The 19,897-nt window shown below is 44.5% G+C and overlaps 1 protein-coding gene across 4 annotated transcripts; it reads left to right on the top strand.

Annotated features, from left to right (window-relative positions):
- The first annotated feature begins 1,318 nt into the window (after positions 1–1,318).
- LOC110343543 (leukocyte immunoglobulin-like receptor subfamily B member 3) lies at positions 1,319–10,293 on the top strand. 4 transcript variants are annotated; one of them, XM_040733932.1, is made up of 10 exons: positions 1,319–1,422; positions 1,586–1,621; positions 1,803–2,081; positions 2,220–2,525; positions 3,516–3,800; positions 3,925–4,230; positions 4,464–4,760; positions 4,998–5,300; positions 5,597–5,647; positions 9,934–10,293. In XM_040733932.1, exons 1-10 carry the CDS (start codon positions 1,389–1,391, stop codon positions 10,062–10,064), a joined length of 2,028 nt encoding a protein of 675 aa, XP_040589866.1. In that variant the 5' UTR covers positions 1,319–1,388; the 3' UTR covers positions 10,065–10,293. The 4 variants fall into 4 exon arrangements, with proteins under 4 accessions (XP_040589866.1, XP_040589867.1, XP_040589865.1 ...); XM_040733933.1 differs by having other exon boundaries at positions 4,464–4,679; positions 8,826–10,077; XM_040733931.1 differs by having other exon boundaries at positions 8,826–10,077.
- The last annotated feature ends 9,604 nt before the right edge of the window (positions 10,294–19,897 follow it).

Genomic DNA, 19,897 nt, shown 5'->3' with positions numbered 1-19,897 from the left:
CCCCAGACCGACAGCTGGGAGGGCAGCATGGGACTGATCTAGACCCACTGAGTGTGAGAGTCAGTGAGGAGGCCTTGGCAACCTATGGGGCCCTCGGCAGTAGATCAGTATTTATCCCTGGTGTACAAACGGACTTCGTGTGTCCATAACACAAACAGGGATGCTCTCTCAACCTGGACTCCTAGGGGAGTTCCTGGACCCTGCCCAGAGTGAAAGGACAGACTCTAGATGTCCCCTATGGGGAAGGAATTAGCTATAGAATGGGAGGGTGTGGGGGAATTATAGGGGGGTGCGGGAGGAGGGGAGGGAGAGGGAACATGGATTGACATGTGAAGCAAGCTATTTAAAATTAAAATAATAAAATAAAAAATAAAATATAAACATAATTTATTATTGTTACATAAGTGCAATTTAAGAAATATAGGTAAATAAATAATAAATAAGTGTAATTTAAACTTGTAAAGTACACACATCAAAAAGGAACAAACACATAGAAAAAGTAGTGCACAAATGATTTTGTTTTTAAAGATGTATTTCCTAATATGTACAGTGTTTTCCTGGATGTACGCCTGCACACCAGAAGAGGACACCAGATCTCATTATGGATGGTTGTGAAACACCATGCTGCAAATTGATCACAGGAGCTCTAGAGGAGAAGCCACAGCTCTTAACCTCAGAGTCATCTCTCCAGTCCCTAGTTCACAATTGTATGGCAGCACTTGAGACTGTGAGGAAGTGGATTATACATGTTATTCCATGTAGAAGTGGGCAATGAGACCCTTCAGAGAAACCTTCAAACACTTTGAATGGGAAGAAGTATATCACATGAAAAAATATGAACAGGAAAAAAGCAAGCCGACCTGAAAACTTGTATTTGTTTTTTTGTTTGTTTGTTTCTTTGTTTTGGTTTTTCGAGACAGGGTTTCTCTGTATTGTTTTGGAGGCTGTCCAGGAACTCACTCGGTAGACCAGGCTGACCTCGAACTCACAGAGATCCGCCCGCCTCTGCCTCCCTAGTGCTGGGATTAAAGGCGTGCGCCACCAACGCCTGGCAAAAACTTGTATTTATTATGTGTAATATTCATTCGTGCCTGCTACCACCCAGTGCTGACAAAGATGAGGATGCAGGAGACAGACCCTGATGGGATTTTAGAAATGACATCCACTAAATATTGATGGCGTCTTCTGCCTGACCTAGCCACAGCCTTGGGGAAGTCAGAGCCTGGTGTCTGAGGAGGGCAGTTCCCCTTCCTGTGAGGCTGCTGAAGTACAACCCTGTCATAGGGAGGGCACTGCCTCCAGAGGCCACACCCTGTGTCTCCTGTCCCTCCAGACAGTCTCTGTAGCTCTGTCCACAAGCACAGCTGCAGCCTCCAGGAGGAGATGCCATGACCTTCACCTTCATAGCCCTGCTCTGTCTGGGTGAGATGTGGTGAGGGGGAGGGGACGCTGTGCTCTGGGGTTGATGCTGCCCCACAGCCCAGCACTGCTCAGTTAGGAAACCCCAGGCTCTCAGGAGGTTCTGCAGAGGGGAGGACCTTCTCAAGCTTCAGAGACAAACCTCTCACAGGGAACTCTCTTCCAGGACTGAGTCTGCAACATAGGACACCAGTGCTGGCAGGTGAGTGAGTGAGTGTCTGCCCATGTCCTGATATCACTTCTCATCATTCCTGGAGCCAGGCTTGGAAGTGAGGATGGAAACCAGCACATGAGTGCTGACCTTGGGTAGGATGGAGGGTTGGTGTCAGGTGCTGCAATCTGAGGGTGGCTGCCCTGCGTCCTAGCTGATCTTTTCCTTGCAGGAACTCTCAAACCTATCCTCAGTGTACAGCCAGACTCTGTGGTCTCTGTACAGACTACAGTGACATTCTTATGTGAGGAGACCACAGGAGCCCAAGAATATCGTCTGTACAAAAATGGAAATCCCAGGCTCCAAGAGATTCCTCCAAATCCTAAGAACAAGGCTGAATTCTCCATCTCAAAAATAAGCTCTCAACAGGCAGGGCAATATACCTGTCAATATTGGACCTATGGAGCAGGATGGTCACAGCAGAGTAATTCCCTGAAGCTGGTGGTGACAGGTGAGAGGAATCACAGAGTCCACAGCATCAGGCTTCACTGTCAAGAAGTGGTTCTGTACACAGGGATGACTCCTCATCCATCCCTGGAGGATAATGAGTTCTTTGAGGACACTAAACTGATTCCTCCTTCTCTACAAGGGGCCTACAGTAAACCCAGACTCTCAGCCCAGCCAAGCCCTGTGGTGACTGAAGGAGGGAAAGTCAACCTGCTGTGTGAATCAAATCAATGGTATCACAAGTTCATTCTGACTAAGGAAGGACCACACAAGCAATCCTGGACACTGGACCCAAAGTATGACTACAATACTAAGCAGTACTATGCCCTGCGCCATGTGGGTCCTGTGACCTCCAACCAAAGGTGGACATTCAGATGTTACAGCTTTGACAGTAAACAACCACTAGTGTGGTCAGAACCTAGTGATCGCCTGGAGCTCCTGTTCTCAGGTGAGGAACCCCAGCCTTTCCCTAGAACGATGTTGAAATGACACAGGTGCTGAGGGTGGTCTACACGTGTGTGTGTGTGTGTGTGTGTGTGTGTGTGTGTGTGTGTGTGTGTGTGTGTGTGTGTGTGAGAGGAGCTAGGGTTCATGAGACCAGAGACACAGATTGTGGTAGACAGAGGGACACAGTATACAGAATCTAAGGGACACAGTGACAGCAGAGTCTAGGAGGTCTAGGACAGACAGGAATCTGTTACTCTTGATCAGCTTAAATAGCATCCACAAGAACTCGGGGAATTCCACAGAAGAGACACAGAAAGATGGGAGGAGCCACACAGCCCTCAGGACACCAGGAGAACACGGAACTCAGGATCAACTCAGCGGGACCATGAGGGCTCACAGAGATTAAGCAGCATTCAAGGCACATGCATGGGTTTCCCTAAGCCCTCTGCACACATGCTGTGCTGATTTACCCTGGGTTCTTTTTATTTTTGTTTTTTGAGGTTCACTGTGTAGCCCTGCATGTCCTGAACCTCACTCTATAGACCAGGCTGGCCTTTTACTCACGCATATCTTCCTGTGCTTGGCTCCTGTGTACTAGGATTAAAGGCATGCACAAGCACAGCCAGACTAGCCTTTTAGTTAGACTCATAGCAATAGGAGTCTGGAAGTCTCTGACCCTTTTGCCTACACAGGGGAAATTTTTCCTCCTACTGGGTTGCCGTCTCCAGTCTTAATAGGACGGTGATTATCTAGTCTGACTGCATGTTGTCATGTCATGCTCCATTAATATCCCGGTGAACCCTGAACTGCTCTAAAGGGAAACAGAGGAGCAGTGCATCTCAGGGAGAGGGCAAGTGAGGGGCTGCTGCAGGATGAATTGTTTGACAGGGGAATAAATTAAATAGAAAAAAATGCCTCCTACAACTGTGACTTTCTCTGTCCTGTGTCATTTTCACACAGACCCACCTCCTTCTCTCCTATTTCCTTGCAGGGACCCTCCACAAACCCACCATCAAGGCTGAGCCAGGCACTGTGGTCGCCTACGGAAGCCCCATGAACATCTCATGTCAGGGAACCCAGGATGCAGAAATGTGTTTTCTGCATAAGGAGGGAAGCCAACAAACCTGGGGTACACAGACCCCAAAGGAGTCTGGAAACAAGTCCACGTTCTCCATTCCTTCTGTTGCAGACTACAGTGGGGGGAATTATCGCTGTTACTGTTATAGCTCAGCTGGCTGGTCAGAGCGCAGTGACACCCTGGAACTGGTGGTGACAGGTGAGGGGACAGTCAGAGTCTCAGCCCCGGACTCTGCTCTCAGGAGTGTTCCCTCCCAAAGCCTAGCCCTGGACAGCACTGTGACTGTGTGAGCCCATGTAACAGGCTGATCCTTCTGTCCTAGGATTCTATGACAATAAACCACGCCTGACAGCACTGACCAGACCTGTAGTGACCTCAGGAGGGAACATGACTCTCCAGTGTGTCTCATGGGTAGGATATCACAACCTCATTCTCACCAAGGAAGATCAGAAGTTCCTCAGCTCCCTGAACTCACAGTACAATCGCAGTATTGGGCAGTACCAAGCCTTGTTCTCCATAGATCATGTAACACCCAACCACACAGGGACATTCAGATGCTATGGTTACTACCAGCAAAGGCCACAGCTGTGGTCAGTACCCAGTGAGCCCGTGGAAATACACATCTCAGGTGAGTCAGCCCCATCACTGACCAATCATTCTTTGACTCCCCAATCCCTTTGCCATGGACCTGTCCCACTGTTTGTTTGCAGGTAAAGAGTGACAGAGTGAAAAGGAAGGTTCTGGATGCTGAGACAGATCCCACTCCTGGGGAGAAGCAGTGACTTGTGCAGAACAGGAAGAAGAGGGATCAGTGCTTGTGAAACCAGGTCCCAAATCACCAGCCTGTCACCTTCCCTCTAGGCCTGTCTAAGAAGCCCTCTCTGCTGACTCACCAAGGTCATATCCTGGACCCTGGAAAGAACCTCACTCTGCAGTGTTTCTCTGACATCAACTACGACAGATTTGTTCTGTACAAGGTGGGAGAAACAGACTTCACCCAGCTCTACGGCCAGAGGACCCAGTCTGGACTCTCCTTCACCAACTTCACACTGGACCTTGTGAGCCGCTCTACTGGAGGTCAGTACAGATGCTATGGTGCACACAATGTCTCCTCTGAGTGGTCAGTCGCCAGTGACCCTGTGGACATCCTGATCACAGGTGAGCAACTAAATAGATTCAATCTGGTACCTAAGATCTGCATGAGTTCTCATGTGGACCTAAGAGCTGATGGCTGGGATGAGGAAACGGATCTTATTTGGGAATGATGGAGAAACAGAGAGCAAGAGAGAGGGGAAGGCAGAGAAAAGACAGAGTCACAGGTGCTCAGATCTGACCCGTGTGAAGTCTCAGATCAGAACACTGGAGACAGCCTCTCACTATCTCTGTTCTCTTTAGGACAGCATCCTGACAGACCTTCCATCTCAGTGAAGCCAAACTCCACAGTGCAGTCTGGAGACAACGTGACCCTGCTGTGTCAGTCAACATACACAGCTGACACTTTCATTCTGTCCAAGGAGGGAACAACACACCAACTCCAGAAAATGAAATCCAAGTCACAAGATGGGGAGCTCCAGGCAGAATTCTCCATGAGTGCCGTGACCTCTGCCCACTCAGGCACCTACAGGTGCTATGGTTCCCATGACTCATCTCCCTACATGTTATCATATCCCAGTTTCCCTGTGGAGCTCTCTGTCACAGGTGAGGTGACCCTGAACTCTCAGGGTGACTTACAGACCAAACATTAGGAGAGTCCTTGACTTGGTTGGGATTAAGGCGACAATAGGAAGCATTAGTCAGAAGTCAGTTTCCCTGCAGAGACGTAGATGCGAGCAGGGTCCCTCAAGTACTGTGCACTGCTTCCTCTATCGCAATCTAGGTTTGGGGTAGACAGCAGGAGGATCTTGGGGAGGTTACAGGACAGATGTAGGAAGGACAGCAGAGGCAGATCCCTGAGTTAGCATCTATCCCTAACCCACTCTTGTTCTGTTTCCTAGGTCACATTGGAGCCTCCAGCCCACCACCCTCAAGTCCCTTGCCAACAGCTGGTAAGTATCAGGCATCCACTGAAGTCCTGATTTCTCTGTCACTTCAGATTGTGAGTGTGGGAGACAGAGTTGACTCTTTCATTCTGTCCAAAGAAGGAAAAGAACAGCAACCCCAGTGAAGAAAATCACAGTTCCAAGATTTGGAGTTCCAGGCAGAATTCTCCATGAGTGCTATGACCTCTGCCCTCTCAGGTACCTACAGGTGCTATGGTTCTCAAGACTCATCTCACTACCTGTTGTCACATGCCAGTGCCCCTGCAGAGCTGTCTGTCACAAGTGAGGTGACCAAGGTCTTCCTGAGCTGGAGAGGAATTAGCATTGTATCTTTGAATACAATTAATATCTAGGATGGGGACAGTCTGATGGATATACTCTCTCGTGAATGTGGAGGCCAAGCATGGGTGTTTCTAGGCATGCTCACTAAAGTCTGTAATAATGGAATCAAGAAGGTTCTGGTAGTCTGAAAGAGCATATCGGAGAGGCCACAGACGGATGACGGGATTCTAAGTAGAAACCAGTCGCCAGTGCCAAACCTTGTTCATCCACCTCCACCTGTCAGTATTCACAGACCCTTGCTCTTAGTGCACCCTTTGTCACACAGTGGACAGAGGAGGAGGTAGCCTTGCTGTAATAAATACAAATCTTGCTACACTCTCTTCTGTTGCAAACAGGTCCACATCCACATTTCAGTTCTATCAAATAAACTTCTCTTAAGAATCTGAACATGAAGCCGGGCGTTGGTGGCTGATGCCTTTAATCCCAGCACTCGGGAGGCAGAGGCAGGCGGATCTCTGTGAGTTCGAGACCAGCCTGGACTACCAAGCAAGTTCCAGGACAGTCTCCAAAGCCACAGAGAAACCCTGTCTCAAAAAACCAAAAAAAAAAAGAATCTAAACATGACCATGATCACAGTAAGCAAGATAAAAATCCAGCAGACACCATCAATACCTGTTGCTTTGTGAAGTCTGCCTTTCACCTTAGGCTAAAATATAAAAATATAAAAAATGGTAGTGTGTGGGTTCACCTTGTATTGTGAGGTGGCAGGGTGGCAGCTAAGAACGTCTTCTGCCTGCCCTTGGTGAGCTCTTCTGAACAATAGAATGTTTTGGAATAAGACCACCAGAGACAGTCCAACACTGAGCCTTGGGTCTCCTAAAGTGGTTGCATACCATATGTCACTGCTCTGCTTTCACTATAGCCTGTCCTGCTTGTTTCAATAATCACTATTTTTAAATATGACAAAAGGAAAGGTTAGATATGTCAGTCTTGGGATCTATGCATAGTGTCTGCTAGCCATAGTATTCTGGGAACTGTTAAGTGAAATCCCACTGGCTTGTTATCTACTCTCCTTCCTGACTCTCTCTCTCTCTCTCTCTCTCTCTCTCTCTCTCTCTCTCTCTCTCTCTCTCTCTCTCTCTCTACACACACACACACACACACACACACACACAGCCTTCACACCTTCTTTTGTGAACCACATCTTCAGAACAATGTGTATGTCACTGCACCACACCTTGGTCCTGCATTTTCCACAGGATATGTGGAAGAAAAGACATGGATGGACAATCTACGTTAAAAGGGTGTGCTCCTAGCTGAGCTGGACCTAGAGAAATTTCTTAATCTGTTGTGAGAGGAACATCAGGGAAATTTGATCACCAAGACATAGGTTCTACCCAAAGACAACCTAGATGCCTCTCAACCAAAGAAACAATAAGGAAAATGATGATGCATTTACACAATTTACCCAGCAGTAAAAATAAAAACGAAAACAAAAACTAAACTGAGATCATGAAATTTGCAGACAAATGGAAGAAACTAGGAAAAACACCTTCTTGAGTGAGATAACCCAAACCCATAAAGATAATCATGATATGCATTCACTCATAAGTGGATATTAGATGTAAAGCAGAGGATAAGAAACATATAGTCCATAACCCACGAGAAGCTAGGTAACAAGGAGAACCCTAAGAAGGACATACATGAATCCCCCTGGGAAAGGGAAATAGACATCTCCTGAGAAAATTCCGAGTGTAGTGGGGGAAGAAGGGAAGGAGGAAGGAGGAAGGGGGAGGGAGTGGGAGGAGAACATGAGGAAACTAGATGGTCAAGTAGGGGGAAGGACAGAGAAGGAGACCAAGTAAAGATTTATCTTGATTGAGGGAGTTATTATGGGAAAACTCCAGCCAGGAATATAAATTAAATAAATAATTAAATGTATTTTATTAAAGAAGAGCAAAGGCTACCTAGCTATACCAGCAAAAAGATTCATCCCAGATTTCAGGAGTTTACAGGATGAGAATGATGGGTATTTCCAGTAAATAGAAAGTAGACTTCAGAAGAAATTTTCAGTTCTCTTTTTGTGTGTGTGTGTGTGTATAACTTTTATGTTTTTTCTTTTTCTTATTAATTTTTAAATTTAAATTTAGATTAGAAACAAGGTTGCTTCACAAGTCAGTTCCAGGTCCCTCTCCCTTTCCCTCCCCTTCTCCCGTGCCCTCCCCCAACGTCCCATTGGCCCCTCATTTCCACAGGGAGGGTGAGGCCCTCCATAGGGTTGTCCATAGTCTGTCATTTCAACCATGGCAGGGCCTAGACCCTCCCCCAAGAGTTCAGGGTAAGAGTGCATCTCACGTTGTTAGATGGGATTCCAAAGTCCATGTGTATACTCGGGATGAGTACTGATCTACTGTCCAAGGCCTCCTCACTGACACCCACATTCAGGGGGTCTTGATCAGCCCCATGCTGGATTCCCAGCCATCAGTCTGAGATTCAAGAGTTAACCCTTGTCAGGTCAACTGTTTTGGGGGTTAAACCAGCCCAGTCTTAATCCCGTTGGTCATCAGTCCTCCCTCTCTGTTACTGGCTTTCTTGAGTTCAGCTCAGTGCTTAGCCGTGGGAGCCTGCCTCTTCTTCCATCAGCCACTGAATGAAGAAACTTTCAGATCTCTTAAGCAAGCCCATATCCTATTTATCTTCCTCTGCTCTCAGGATCAGTTGAGATTATCAATCCATCCTAGAGCATGCCCAAACCCAAGGCAGTTGAATAAAGAGAATTCAGAATCACAGCACTGAAAACACAGACAGGGGCCCTGGGTGGATATTTACTTGTCTTGGGGACAATTTTGTACCTTGAGGGAGTTTTGATCATCCCTAACCTCTGTGACTTCTTTGTCCACAGCTACAGCCTTAGAGTACAAGGATCACACAGTGGAGAATCTCATCAGGATGGGGATTGCCGTCCTGGTCTTAATAGTCCTTGGGATTTTAGTCTTTGATGCTTGGGGCAGCCAGTGCAAGGCCCACCATGAAGCTAAGAAGTAATGAGAATCTAAATAAGTACATCTCTCAAGGTTCCAGAGTCTGTGAAATCAGTCTTATGATCCCACTGTCTGTAAGGTTTCCAGTTCTCACACTAAGGGACTGGTAGGAGAGAATGTCCAGGGAGCAAATGTGATTTGGGTGCAGAGGAAGGTGTGCGTGTTGAGAGGAGAGCCTTCATCGGCAAATGAATTTAGATCCTTCTACCTACTGTGGGCATTTGCTGATGATCCAACTCTTTTCTGAGTCTTTATCATGAGGAATATGCTTCCCAGTTTGTCTGGCTTGGGTCCTCATTTCTGCACATTTTTTTCACTCTCTCTGATGAGTCATATTTCTATTTTATATATTGCCACATGTTCTACAGATAGGGCCTCTATCTGTTGTCTAGAAACAAAGAAGTTGCATGAAAACAAAACTGATAACTGAAGTCAGAGCCCAGAATTAAATCCATCTGTCTACAATGCCCCAAAACACTTTCTATGTACATTCAATCTTTCAGTCTACAACAGGTATCATTCATGGAATTTCTCTGGAAATATAAAGCCAATGTTACCTCATGCTGGATTAACGACTATCTGTCCAGGGACGGACAGACACACCTAAAAGTTTTTCTCAACACAGAGTCCTTATGTGGCACTTTGTTTCCACTCTACATGACATCATCAAACACACCTTCACAATAGCAACGTAACATCACAAGTGTGAGTTTGGGAGTGTGGCATGAAATTGATGTGGTTTTTCATTACATTCTCCACACTGTAATATTTACATGTGCAAAAGACGCTGGCATACTGATCAATAATCCCAGAATCACTTTGCTATGATGACTTATCATACAATGATTAGAAATATATGCATAGACAATCATGTTATCTTAAAACGATGCTATCTTATTCATTTCAGTCTATCTCAATTTTTTGCCCATACTGCAAATGCTCTTTTACTGTCTTCTGTTTGTGTATTAGCTAACTTTCCAAGTACAAAGCTGAAGACGTGTGAAGAGAGGAGTGACTGTTTCCTTCTTCGGGATTTAATACAAAATGTCTGCTTTCTCATCATTCAGTATGATGCTAATTTTGGGGTGTCTGATACATGAACTTATGGTGACTCTGGAGGTCCTCTGTTCTTAATTTCCTTTGAGAGTCCATGGTGAATGGCTATTCGACATGAACAAATGGTGACACTTCATCAAAATTATATCCATTGGGCTGGAGAGATGGCTCAGAGGTCAAGAGCATTGACTGTTCATCCAGAGGTCCTGAGTTCAATTTCCAGCAACCACATGGTGGCTCACAACCATCTACAATTCAATCTGGTGCCCTCTTCTGGCCTGTAGATAGAACACTGTATATGTAATAAATAAATAAATCTTTTTAAAAAATTATCTCCATTATGCAGGGTGTTCCATTGTAATCTTATTTTCTACTGTCAATATCACATGGTTTTGAATGTTTAATGGGATTTATATGACTGATAAATTCTACTTTTTAAGGAGGTGTTATTTTCATTATATAATAGGTTCTCAGGGCTAATGGCAGGATATAGTCTGAGGAATTACATTACATAGCAGTAAGAGAATTTGCTACCCTGAGCTTAAGTGCTGATAGTATTGTGACAGGATCTGCAGTATCATATCAGGACCTGGGCGATATAAAAAAGCAACGGAGGCAAAAACACATTGGCATGATTTGAAGCAGAGAAGAAATTAAGAGAGTCTTCCTGAAGGGGCAAGAGTTCCTGAGCAAATCAGAAGCACAGGGGAGGGGGTAGAGGGAGAAGGAAGAGAAGGGGAGAATAGGAGCAGTAGGAGAGCATGAGGTATCAGGAAGATTGAGTCAGCGGTGGGAGGGGACAGTAGGGAAGGACAAGAAATGAGATACCTTAATAGAGAGAGCTATTTGCAGGTTTAAAGAGAAATCTGGCACTAAGGACATGTCCAGGGATCCACAAGGATGACTGAAACAAGAAGCAAAGGAATAGAGAGGCTACCTTAAATGCCCTTCCTCTATAATGAGATTGATGACTAAGTTAATTACCATCTTAGAGCCTTCATCCAGTAGCTGATGGAAGCAGAAGCAGAAACATACAGTTAAATACTGAAGGGAACTACTGAAATGAAGTTGTAGGGACAGAAGAATGAGGAGCAAAGGGATCGAAACCCGACTGGGGAAACCACAGAAACAACTGACCTGAGCAAGTGGGAACTCACGGACCCCTGTATGACAGCTGGAAAACCAGCCTAGAACCAAACCAGGAACCCTGAATGTGGGTGTCAGTTAGGAAGCCTGGACAGTCTATGGGGCTCTGGCAGTAGAACCTGTGTTTACCCCTCGTGCAGGAATGGACTTTGGGAGCCCATTCTCCATGGAGGGATACTCCCTCAGCCCAGATACATGGGGGAAGGTCTAGACCCTTGCCCAAATAATCTAAAAGACTTTGATGATCCTCCATGGGAGGTCTCACCCTGTTGGGGAGTGAGTGGGGGGTGCGATTGGGGATCGGTGGGGTGCATGGGAGGATATGAAGGAGATGAAACTGGGACTGATATGTTAAATAAGGTTGTTTTTAATTAAAATAAAAATTTACACGTAAACAAAGAAAGTCTTCCTGTGACAGAAATACAGAAGTCAGAGGAATGAGGAAATTACTGTCATAAACAATAAGCCCAGGCAAGGAGGGAGGACGTATCCCCAGTGAGTCAACTAAGGCTTGCATAAATGTTTCTAAACTTCTCATTCACTATCTCTGATAGCCATGGTTGACATTGCAATCTGTCTCAAGGGCACAGAGCTTTACTCAGCTTCTCCGTGGTTCCATTCTCATTGTGATTCTAATCTCAGACATTCCCAACGTGCCACTGTTTCTGTCACTGTCCCTGGAACATTGCACAGCCCAAATACAGTGAAGACTCAAACACCTGTCTATACTCTTGATCCATTCTCATTCTCCAGCACTTGAAGCCCTGTCCCCGATACATCCATTCCTCAGTAGACTTCAGTCCCCTTCTCTCATTCTACTCTGGTTCTTATGTGGATACATAGGGGAAAGGGAGGGGTCTTCTTGGGTTTTTCACCTCAAAAATATTGGACAAAAGCATCTTAGTCTAAGTTTAACTTATATTCAAAGCTTCTTTTTGGCCTTGATGCACTCTCAAATCTGTGGACACACCTGCCAACATGAAGATTAATAGAATTTAAACGAGCTGGGCTACTAGGACTCAATTGTTTTTCTTAATCATTAACTTAAGCTACACTCAATATGACTCCTCAATAGAAATTCATGTGTTCTAGCTCTGTGACACTACCTTGTTTAATTTTTTATCATCAGTACTCTTTTTAAACTAACATTATTGTAATCAATTAGACAGTACATCTTAGGAAGAAAACATCTTCCTAATAATTCAGAGGTGAAAATGTCCACAGAAAGGGACATTTCCATGAGATAAACACAACACATCAGACACAGTGGGAATGTCCCCACACCCATTGACACCATGACAGATGCCATAGAAAGATGATGGCAGCAAACATGTAAAGGTACAGCAGAAGTCAAGTCATGCTGGAGTCTGTGGTCTCAGGGTCTTATTGTTATTAAATTCTCACTTTAAAGGACAGAGATCTAATAAGACACAGGGGTTATTCCAATTTTTTGTGTCTGTTGAGGTTTACTATGTTTCCAAGTGTGTGGTCGATTTTAGAGAAGGTTCTATATGGTGTTGAGCAGAAGGCATATTCTTTTGTGTTTGGATGGAATGTTCTATAAATGTCTGCTGATCCCAACTGGGTCATAGCTTCTGTTAGTTCCATTCTTTCTTTGTTAATTTTCTCTCTGGTGGTCCTGCCTAGTGGTGAGAGTGGGGTGCTGAAGTCTCCCACTCTAAATGTATGCGGTTTTACTTGTGATTTGAGCCTTAGTAATGTGATTTTGTTGTTGTATTGTTGGTGTTGTTGTTTACCAATGTGGGTACCTTTGTATTTGTGGCATATGAAGTAATAACTTTGAGCCCTTAAAGAAAGAAATTAAAGGAGATACAAAAAAATGGAAAAATCTCACATGCTCTTGAATAGATAGGATCAAAATAGTAAAAATGGCATTCTTGCCAAAAGCAATCTAAAGATTCAATGCAATCCCCATCAAAATCCCAACACAATTCTTCACAGATCTTGAAAGAACAATAATCAACTTTACATGGAAAAACAAAACATACAGCATAGCCAAAACAACCCTGTTCAACAAGGCAACATCCAGAGGCATCACCATCCCTGACTTCAAGTTCTATTACAGAGCCATAGAACTTAAAACAGCTTGGTACTGGACAAAAATAGACAGTAGACCAATGGAATCAAATTGAACCACTGACATTAATCCACACACCTATGAACACCTGATCTTTGACAAAGGAGCTAAAATTATACAATGGAAAAAAGACAGCAACTCCAAAAAATGGTGCTGGCATAACTGGAGGCTGACATGTAGAAGACTGCAGATAGATCCATGTCTATTGCTATGCACAAACCTTAAATCCAAATGGATCAAAGACCTCAACATGAAACCAGCCGCACTTAACCTGTTAGAAGAGAAAGTGTACCCTTGAACAAATTGGTACAGGAACACAACACCAGTAGCATAGACACTGCAATCAACAATTAATAAAAAGGACCTCCTGAAACTGAGAAGCTTCTGTAAGACAAAGGACACAGTCAGCAAGACAAAATGGCAGCCCACAGAATGAGAAATGATCTTCTATAAACCCACATCTGGCAAAGGACTGCTCTCCAAAATTACAAAGAACTCAAGAAGCAAGTCTCCAAAACACCAAAGGATCCAATCAAAAAGTGGGATACAGAACTAAATAGAGAATTCTCAGTAGAGAAGTCTAAAATGGCTGAGAGGCACTTGAGAAAGTGCTCAACATCCCTAGCCATCCGGGAAATGCAAATCAAAACAACTCTGAGATAACCATCTTACTCCTGTCAGAATGGCTAAAACCAAATACATGAATGACATTTTATGCTGGAGAGAATGTGGAGAGAGGGGAACACTCCTCCACTGCTGGTGGGAGTGACGACATCTACAGCCACTGTGGAAATCAATATGGACATTACTCAGGAAAATGGGAATCAGTCTATCACAAGACCAAGCAACTCCACTCTTAGGCATATACCCAAAAGGCGCATATTCATACAACAAGGATGCCTGTTCCACTATGTTCATAGCAGCATTATTTGTAATAGCCAGAACCTGGAAGCAACCTAGATGCCCCTAAACCGAAGAGTAGATAGAGAAAATGTGGTACATTTACACAATGGAGTACTATTCAGTGGAAAAAAGGGAATCTTGAAATTTGAAGGCAAATGGATGGCACTAGAAGAAACCATCCTGATTGAAGTAACCGAGTTACAAAAAGAGAAACATGGTATGTACTCACTCATATATAGATTTTAAATATGAATCAGGGGAGTGCCAGCATACAATCCCACTGCCAGAGAGTCTGGGAAACAGAACCTTCATCCAGCGACTGAAGGAAGCAGAGGCAGACACCCACAGACAAACACTGAACTGTACTCCTGGAATCCAGTGTCAGAAAGGGAGAGCTTATGGGAAAAGGAGTTAAGACTGGGCTGGTTTAACCCACAGAAACACTTGACCTGAACAACGGGGAGCTCTTGGACCCCAGATTGATGTCTGTGTGGATAGCATGGGACAAACCCAAACCCCCTGAATGTGGGTGTCAGTGAGGAGGCCTAGGTAATCTATGGGGCCTTGGGTAGTATTTATCCCTGGAGTACAAATAGACTTTGAGAGCCCATGCCACAATATGGGCTGCTCTCTCAGCCAGGACTGTTGGGGGATGGCTTAGGCCCTGCCCTGGGTGAAATGGTAGGCCTCACCCTCCCTGGGGATCACAGTGGAGATTGCATGGGGGACTGGGGGTCTGGTTGGGAGGGCATGGCGGCAGGTGAGGGAGAGGGAGCTGGGAGTGACATGTGAAACAAGCTTGTTTCTAACTTTAAAAAATGGACGTTGGGAGCCCTTTCCCTATGGAGGAACACTATTGCAGGCCAAATACAGAAAGGAGGGCACGGGGCCTCCCCCAAATGATGTGATGCACTTTGATGATTCCCCCATGGAGGGTCTCACTGTCCCTGGGGAGTGGGTGGTGGGTGGGTTGGGGGTCATTGGGAAGCATGGGAGAGTGTTAGAGCAAGGGAATGGAGGAAGGGATATGTAAATAAGAGTCTTCCCAAAAATAATAAACAAAATTGTTTAAAAATATATAAAACTGCAAATTGTTGTGAGTGCATACATGTGCGTGTGTGATGGGTTTTGTGTGTGGGCTTCATTCACAGGGAATAAATAATGGGGAATGAGTTCCCTCAAACTGAAGAAGAAAAATAATTTAATCAAAAGAGCTGAACCTACTTGGAAAAGGATAGAAATCACTCACTGCTCCAACAGCAAGTTAATATATACAGTGTGGCTGTACTGGGAGTCACAAGAATCACAGCCTCCACTCAAGATCCAGTCAACTAGAATCTGCCCTTCATTCCACCACGAGCTGTTTGTGAAAAGCAACAGGAACCGTCCTGTCCTGCACACTCTGATGGACACACAGGTTTAAAGGAGTAACCCAGCAGAATCCATCTGGATAAGTGGTCAGCCATTGTGATGCCTTACAACACCCTTGGGTGTATGCTGTGGGGCAAGGTTGGAGAAGAATCAGGACCCTACATCCTGGACACTTCAAACACACAGGCAAATGTGATGCCCCTGCTGGAACTCTACCTCTAATGCGTCTGTGTCAGAGAGGACTGATGAGATGCCATGTGTAACCACCTGTCATCTGGGGCAAGTTCATTACATAGAACTCATCCAACCATGTCAGATGCAGGTGTTCAGTTTTGCAGTGTTCCATAGAAGAAAAGCATGGATCACCTCAGGGTGAATTTTAGCTTCTGCAGCAGTGGGGGAACCAAACTTCAGTGAACTGACTGACTTTTGCTTCACAAAAGCAGTTTTATTGTCATACAACTTACACTTAGCAAGTCAGTACCGAAACTTCTTATCGGAGTCTTCACAAAGGAGACAAATTCCAAGGCAATTCTCAGTCCCAGGACCTCTCAATTTTCTGAGACCTTCTACAACCAAGTTTTGCATAGGCCTGAACCTTTCAGGAAGAACTCAGATAAAATTTACTGACTTCAAACATAGGATAGTGAACACAAATGTTAAGAGCAACAACATACAAATCAGAGCCCAGGCGCTAACTCTGCAAGTTACACTGCACAACCAGAAGAGGGCAGCACCTCTCCTCACTAACAATGATGCCTGCAGGAGACAGGAGAATTTCTTAAATGATATTTTTGTTTTATTAATCTTAATTTTTATTTTTAAATTAACTTAGACACAAGGTTGCTTCACATGTCATTTACAGGTCCCCTTTCCCTACCCTCCTCCCACACCCTCGCACCAACGCACCCCAAATAACCCCTCATTTCTCCAGGGAGGGCGAGGCCCTCCATGGTGGTGTCCATAGTCTATCATTTCATCCAGGGAAGGGCTTAGACGCTCTCCCAAGAGTCCAGGGAGAGAGTGCATCTCTCGTTGTTGGATGGGCAGCCCAAAGTCCATTTGTATACCCAGGATAAATACTGATCAACTACACAAGGCCCAATAGATTGTCTAGGTCTCCTCAATGACACCCACATTCAGGGGTCTTGATCAATCGACAGGAAAAGTTTTGTTCCTTCCTGCCCAGTCTGTAAGAGCAAAGTTCCTAGCACTAAGTGTCTACATAAAGTAACTGGAGAAATCTCACACTATTGAATTAACAGCACACCTGAAAGCTCTAAACAAAAGAAGATGACTCACCCAAGAGGAGTAGATGCCAGGAAATAATCAAATTGAGGGCTGAAATCAATCAAATAGAAACAAAGAAAACATTGCAAAGACTCAATGAAACAAACAGTTGGCTCTATGAGTAAATCTACAAGATAGACCAACCTTTATCCAAATTAACCAAAAGGCAGAGAGATAACATCCAAATTAACAAAATCAGAAAGGAACAGGGGAATATAACAACAGACACTGAAGAAATCCAGAGAACCATCAGTCATACATTGAAAAACCATACTCCACAAAATTGGAAATCTGAAAAAAATGGACAGTTTTCTTGATAGTTACAACATACCAAAATTAAACTCAGACCCAAGACAAGGAAGGCATCCCACAAGACAGTGGCTGTATCTGCTGCCAGCAGATAGAGCATGACTGCATCCTGGCCAGTGACAAAGTGCCTGCATGGTGGCATCATAGAGCCGTCCCTTTGCCAGTCTCTTTAGAAGCACAACTGTGACAAGACCATGCACTGCTGCCCACAAAAGCTGCCCGTGCCTGCACCCCTGTGTGGTCAACACCAACAACCTGCACCCCAAGAAAATCAAATAATGCTGGGAGTTTGTTTAACCCAGGAACCCTGGGACCCAATGCAATTTTTTACTGAAGCAGAGTGTCTAAGGAAATGTGATGCTAAGATTTGGCAGTGACATGGGTCAGTGTATAAGCGCTGCTGCCAACCTCCAGTCCTGACTTTGATCCATATTATGCAAGGAGAAAACTGTGTTCTGTACCTGTCCTCTGACGTCCATGTGTGTGTTGTCACAAGTGTGAATGCACGCAAAAAATAAACATAATTTGTTATTACATAAGTGTAATTTAAAGAAACAAGTGTAAATAAATAAGTGTAATTTGAAGTTGTAAAGACCACACATCACAAAACAACAAATAGAAAAAGCAGTGTGCAAGTGATTGTGATTTTAAAGATGTATTTACTAATATGTGTAGTGTTTTCGTGGATGTACACCGGCACACCACCAGATATCATTACAGATGCTTGTGAGCCACCATGGAGTTGCTGGGAAATGAATTGAGTAACTCTGGAAGAGCAGAGAGTGCTCTTAAGCTCAGAGTCACATCTCCAGTCCATAGTGCACACCTGTAAGCTAGCACTTGAGAAGATGAGGAAGTGGGTTATATATTTTTGCATGTAAATGTATGCAATGAGACCCTTAAGAGAAACCTTCAAACGTTTTGAATATGAAGAAGTATCTCACATAAAAAATATGAACAGTAATAAAGCAAGCTGACCTAAAAATTTGTATTTCTTTTTTTTTTTTTTTTTGCTTCACAAGTCAGTCCCAGGTCCCTCTCCATTTCCCTCCCCTCCTCCCATGCACTCCCCCCAACCCCCCTCAATATACCCTCATTTCCCCAGGGAGGGTGAGGCCCTCCATAGGGTTGTCCATAGTCTGTCAATTCATCCAGGGCAGGGCCTAGACCCTCCCCCAAGAGTTGAGGGTGAGAGTGCATCTCACATTGTTGGATGGGCATCCAAAGTCCATGTGTATACTCGGGATGAATACTGATCTACTGCCCAAGGCTCAATAGATTACCTAGGCCTCCTCACTGACACCCTGAGTCAGGGGGTCTTGATCAGTCCCATACTGGATTCCCAGGCATCAGCCTGGGATTCAAGAGTTAACCCTTGTCAGATCAGCTGTTTCTGGGGGTTAAACCAGCCCAGTCTTAATTCCTTTGGTCATCAGTCCTCCCTCTCTCTTACTGGCTTTCTTGAGTTCAGCTCAGTACTTAGCCATGGGAGTCTGCCTCTTCTTCCATCAGCCACTGAATGAAGGTTCTGTTTCCCAGACTCTCTGGCCATGGGATTGTAGGCTGGCACTCCCCAGATCTATGTCTAAAATCCATAAATGAGAGAGTACATACCATGTTTCTCTTTTTGTGACTTGGTTACCTCACTAAGGATGGTTTCTTCTAGTGTCATCCATTTGCCTGCAAATCTCAGGATTCAATTGTTTTTTTTTCTGCTGAATAGTACTCCATTGTGTAAATGTACCACATGTTATCTATCCATTCTTCGGTTCAGGGGAATCCAGGTTGCTTCCAAGTTCTGGCTATTACAAATAAAGCTGCTATGAACATAGTGGAGCAGACATCTTTGTTGTATGAATGGGTATGTTTTGGATATATGCCTAAGAGTGGAGTTGCTGGGTCTTGTGGTAGGTTTATTCCCATTTTTCTGAGGAATCTCCATACTGATTTCCAAAGTGGCTGAACAAGTTGGCACTCCCACTTGCAACTAATTTTTAAAATGATCTCTTTAAAGTATCATGATCAGTGTTGCCAGGTCTTAAATTCCAACACAGCAAAAACATCTCTGAGTTTGAAGCTAATCTGGGCTACAGAGCAAGATCCAGGACAGTCAGGGTACACAGAGAAACCCTGCCTCAAATATTAATAATGATAACAACAACAACAACAATAATATATGTTTCATGGTGATACCCACCAAGGAGAATGGGGCAGGAAGACTGAGTTTGAAACCAGCCTGGACTGCAAGGACACCTTGCCTCACTGAAACAGTATTATGCAATGTAAGATGACTTTGCAAAAATTAGTAGATGAACATTCTTAGGCTTTCCACTGTTTACTAAGGAAGGTCTCCATTTGAGCCTTCTGTGCAACATGTGAGTCTGGGAGTAGACTAAATAAACGTCAATGACTTTTAATAGTCATCATTTGAGAAAAGACGTGAAAGGAGAAGACAGCAACATTGCAGTGTGCAGTATGTTACTGGAGAGCTATGAACAGAGATGACCGATGCCATCTGGGAGTTTAGGAAGCCTGTGGAGATGCCCATAAGAGAGCACTTTCATCCTAGGAAGAAAGTGACACATTTCTGGAATTTTTAGGGAATTGGAGAATTGAGGAAAACTTCAATGGAAATACGTTATAGATCTGGTGGTTGTCCCTTTAACATGTTGGGGACAGCACAAATAAAAATCAGATTTTTTTTCAATGCAGTAAATCTGGTAGCCATGCCTATCTTGGAACTCTCTACGTAGACCAGGA

Source organism: Mesocricetus auratus, unplaced genomic scaffold (genome assembly GCF_017639785.1).
Source record: "Mesocricetus auratus isolate SY011 unplaced genomic scaffold, BCM_Maur_2.0 Super-Scaffold_100037, whole genome shotgun sequence".
Taxonomy (NCBI): Eukaryota; Metazoa; Chordata; class Mammalia; order Rodentia; family Cricetidae; genus Mesocricetus; species Mesocricetus auratus.
This window is presented reverse-complemented; position numbering and strand designations above follow the sequence as displayed.

Bases quoted from the DNA above. Each gene is read 5' to 3' on its own strand.
- LOC110343543 (XM_040733931.1), top strand. From the start codon at position 1,389: ATGACCTTCACCTTCATAGCCCTGCTCTGTCTGG. The intron at 4,231-4,463 runs GTGAGTCAGCCC...CCTTCCCTCTAG, and splicing joins CGTGGAAATACACATCTCAG to GCCTGTCTAAGAAGCCCTCT. The intron at 4,761-4,997 runs GTGAGCAACTAA...TGTTCTCTTTAG, and splicing joins TGTGGACATCCTGATCACAG to GACAGCATCCTGACAGACCT.